A 3,417-nucleotide genomic window follows, 5' to 3' on the forward strand; every position below is an offset into this window, starting at 1 on the left:
AAGTGCGCAAGGTGTGCTCTACCTCTTAATTAAAATATTTTTGTTTTTTATTTTTTAGTGATATACTGTATAATACAGCAACCAATTTGTATGTTTTGACTTCCTTTGATGATTCTACTATGATGTTGATGGGTGACTTGGTAAAAAAAAAAAAAAAAAACTGTTCTTAAATTCTACCTTTGCTAAACAGAACGTTCATCATAAATCTCAGTCTGCTTTCTCCCATTTCCATCCTACCTAATTGCTTAAAAAACCTTTAATGCTTGCTTTTTCCTTGTTTCTTCCCTAAGTAAGCACAAGGTGCCTATCCTCTTGCTGATGGTTCTTCATCCTGAAGCCTTCTGGAATGTCTACTGTTGATATCCATAAAGGCTTGAGGATTGTCTCGAGATTTTGTGCAATGGTGCAGCAGCAAAGTGAAGTGACAACAGCGTCAGAACCAAAATGTAGATGTGGGACAGAGTGCAGCAGAGTGCCAGTTTAGAATAAGACAACGTGAAATTAGAGGGTCAAATAAACATATACCACTAGGCAGTAAAAGGGAGTAAGGACTTTTGTTTTAGTAGTAGTAAGATAGATGTTACTATAAGAAAAATAGGAACACTATAAGAAAAATAGGAACACTGAGAGACAATAGATGAAAACCGCAAAATAAAAAAAAGAATATACTCTGCCATTTGTTGGCATTTTCTTTAGAATCTAAAGTCTAAGTATCCTGGAAGAAATCTATCCTTTCATATAAGGTCAGCTGCCTAGATTTTGTAATCTGTTGATATGTTGTATGATTTTTTTTTTGTACTAGTACATTACAACTGTCTGTTATGGTTTTAATAAATAGGAATTGCCCTGCAGTCCTCAATCAGATATAAATTTTCTTACTATTTCAAGACAGGCTTAAATCAGTCTAGTGGCTTCTGGTCTCTCTAACAGTCACATAGTTTGAGGTGTTTTAGGGTGGGAAGGGATTTCAGCCATAGCAAATAATGTTTATAAACTTAGCTTGGTATGTTCTAGTGCCGTATGCATTACTTATTGTGCGTGTATATGTATAATATTCCTTGGCAGAGGAAGGTGGCTACCTCCGTCATACAGCAGGTACAAGGAGAGGAGCAGCTGTTGATGGTTAGAGCGGAGTTTCTTTAACTGTACATTAACTTTTATAGGGATTATCTGATTAGCTTCTCTTGTGCACAATTTATAATTTTATGTTGATACCATAGAAAATTTGAGGCGCTGTAAGGTAACTGCAAAATATCCCTCCAAGTTCTGTATTGACTTTTTCCACTGCTATTTTGTGACATTATACATTTAGAATGTAGACTTTGAAATGTGCATGATTATATAATACAGTAAGTCTGGGTATGCCTTTCCTCCAAAATCCAAATGTCTTTAACGTAATGTGCTGCTTTTCAAACATTTATGTACCTAGGCCATGCATGTGCTTCTTGGTTCCTCACCCTGTTCCTAATACTAACTTATTTGCCTGCTTTTCCCTTCAGCTGAATGGCACATGCGTTTCCAATTCTACCAATACCACCATGCGTTCTGCATTCAGTGGGACAATATGCCACTCTCCTGTGTCGCGTCCACCTCTTAGTCATGGCAAGGTTAGTTAAAAGCATCATTAAACCTATTCTGCATACTAAAATCATGCATGAAATGTGTTATAAAACTGTATTTTGTAATGATCTGATGCTTTGCACTTTGGCTCAATTGTTTAGATACCTTGATCTTTTTGATAGTGTCCTATTTAAGCTCTCAATATGTAGTAAATGGGACACTCGGGAGCTATAATCACAAATCTTAGGGTTGTACTGTAAACAGAATTTGTTTCCCCTCTTCCATGCATTCTTCTTTTTTTTTTTTTTTTGTAAAGACCACTGAGGCTAATGAACAATGGAGTTCATTAAATATGAAATAGTGTCTTTGAACACCCTGTTTATTTTTATAGGAATATATGAGGAATGCTTTTCAGATCTGGAGTGCCAGAAGTACAGCACACAGCAGAATCTTGGGTGTCGTAGCTCTGCTGTGGACTGAGGAAGTCTGCACACCAGGGTCACACACTGCAGTAAAGGGATGCAGCAGTCCATTGTATAGTACAAAATGCCACTCCAAATATAGCTAGATTAAAGTAATGTGTTGATGAAGCAGTGTGCATTGACTAATGCTTAGAATTCTACATGATTCCATACTGATCTGTGGTAGAGTGCAGTGTTGCTATTGTTTTCCAATTACTTGATTGTTATGATTCCTTACTAAAAAAAAATTTTTTTTTTCTTCCTTAGCCTGGTCTTCCCATCCGTACCCCAACCAGACCATTCAAAACTCCACAACCAAGAAAACTGGAGAAGAACAAGGAAAACATGTCCACCTTAAATGGAACCGCTATAAGCGGTGGGTGCCACCTCACAATTCCTGCCCAGCGTAACCTCAGCGTTAACTCTGTTGCCAGCACCTATTCTGAGTTTGCGGTAATTCACATTTTCTTAGAAAACCACAAACCTCAGCACACAGTCAGTAAGAGGATATATATACTTTAAAAGCTGTGAGATCGTAATTAAGGAGTTCCTGAAAAAGATTAGTTGGCTTGTTCAGTTAGTTTAAATGGAAAAGTCACAATTTTACAGTGTGTATCAGACATATTGTTCCCTTACTTGTCAGACTTTGATGCAAAACTTCACGGAGTGTATTGCATCTGTGAACAGTTTCTGCAATATTTCATATCTTTGTTATCTTATCTCCTAATGATTGAATTGCACAATCAGTACAGTGTTTATACTGTAATACATTGTGTTAGACTGGCATTGACATTATTCTGAGGGTAATTCCTTTTTATCATTCAGTTATGTTACACTGGAGACTTGTGGAATATAAAACCTGTTATACTCCTCCAGTAGTGGATATTCAGTCTTTGCTTAGCCACTCTAGCAGGTAGGCTTACTGGTCCGCATTCTTTTTGTTTCTTCTTTCATTGGCGATCAGAAGATAGTAGGCTAAAAAAAAATTTCCCTCCTGTGGTCAGAACAGACTTTGTTCTGCACTCCTGCTATTTTCTGTCAGCGGAGTCTTATTCAGCTGCTCTGGGTTACCCTAAGAATGGTACTTTCCCTAATGGCTCACAGCATCACATCAGACCCCCCCAGATCTGGAAAACAGTCAGGAGTATCCATTACTAGCACCTCACCAATTCCTGATTCTGACCTCCCTTTTAAAAATCTCTGTACCAATTCTTTTCTCCGTTATTGTACTATGTATACATCTATTTACTTTCAGCAGTCATGTAAACTGCCCGTTCCTAGGCAAGCTGCATCTCTACACCTAACATGGGGTCCATCAAAGTGGCAGGGTATACTGCAGATCCTTCCTGATAGCTGTGAATTACCCTGAAGAAATGGTGGGCCTTTGGAAGTATTT

At 37.8% G+C, this 3,417-nt stretch overlaps 1 protein-coding gene across 2 annotated transcripts in view; it reads left to right on the top strand.

Moving 5' to 3' along the window:
• The window catches only part of PRC1 (protein regulator of cytokinesis 1), a gene marked incomplete at its 5' end in the record, with an annotated part of 11,932 nt that overhangs the window by 3,225 nt on the left and 5,290 nt on the right, over positions 1 to 3,417 (top strand). For both annotated transcript variants that reach the window (XM_072402748.1, XM_072402749.1), the window contains 2 exon segments: positions 1,500 to 1,607; positions 2,289 to 2,474. In XM_072402748.1, the coding sequence (XP_072258849.1) occupies positions 1,500 to 1,607; positions 2,289 to 2,474 (294 nt within the window).

This window comes from Pyxicephalus adspersus, chromosome 2 (genome assembly GCF_032062135.1).
Source record: "Pyxicephalus adspersus chromosome 2, UCB_Pads_2.0, whole genome shotgun sequence".
NCBI lineage: Eukaryota > Metazoa > Chordata > Amphibia > Anura > Pyxicephalidae > Pyxicephalus > Pyxicephalus adspersus.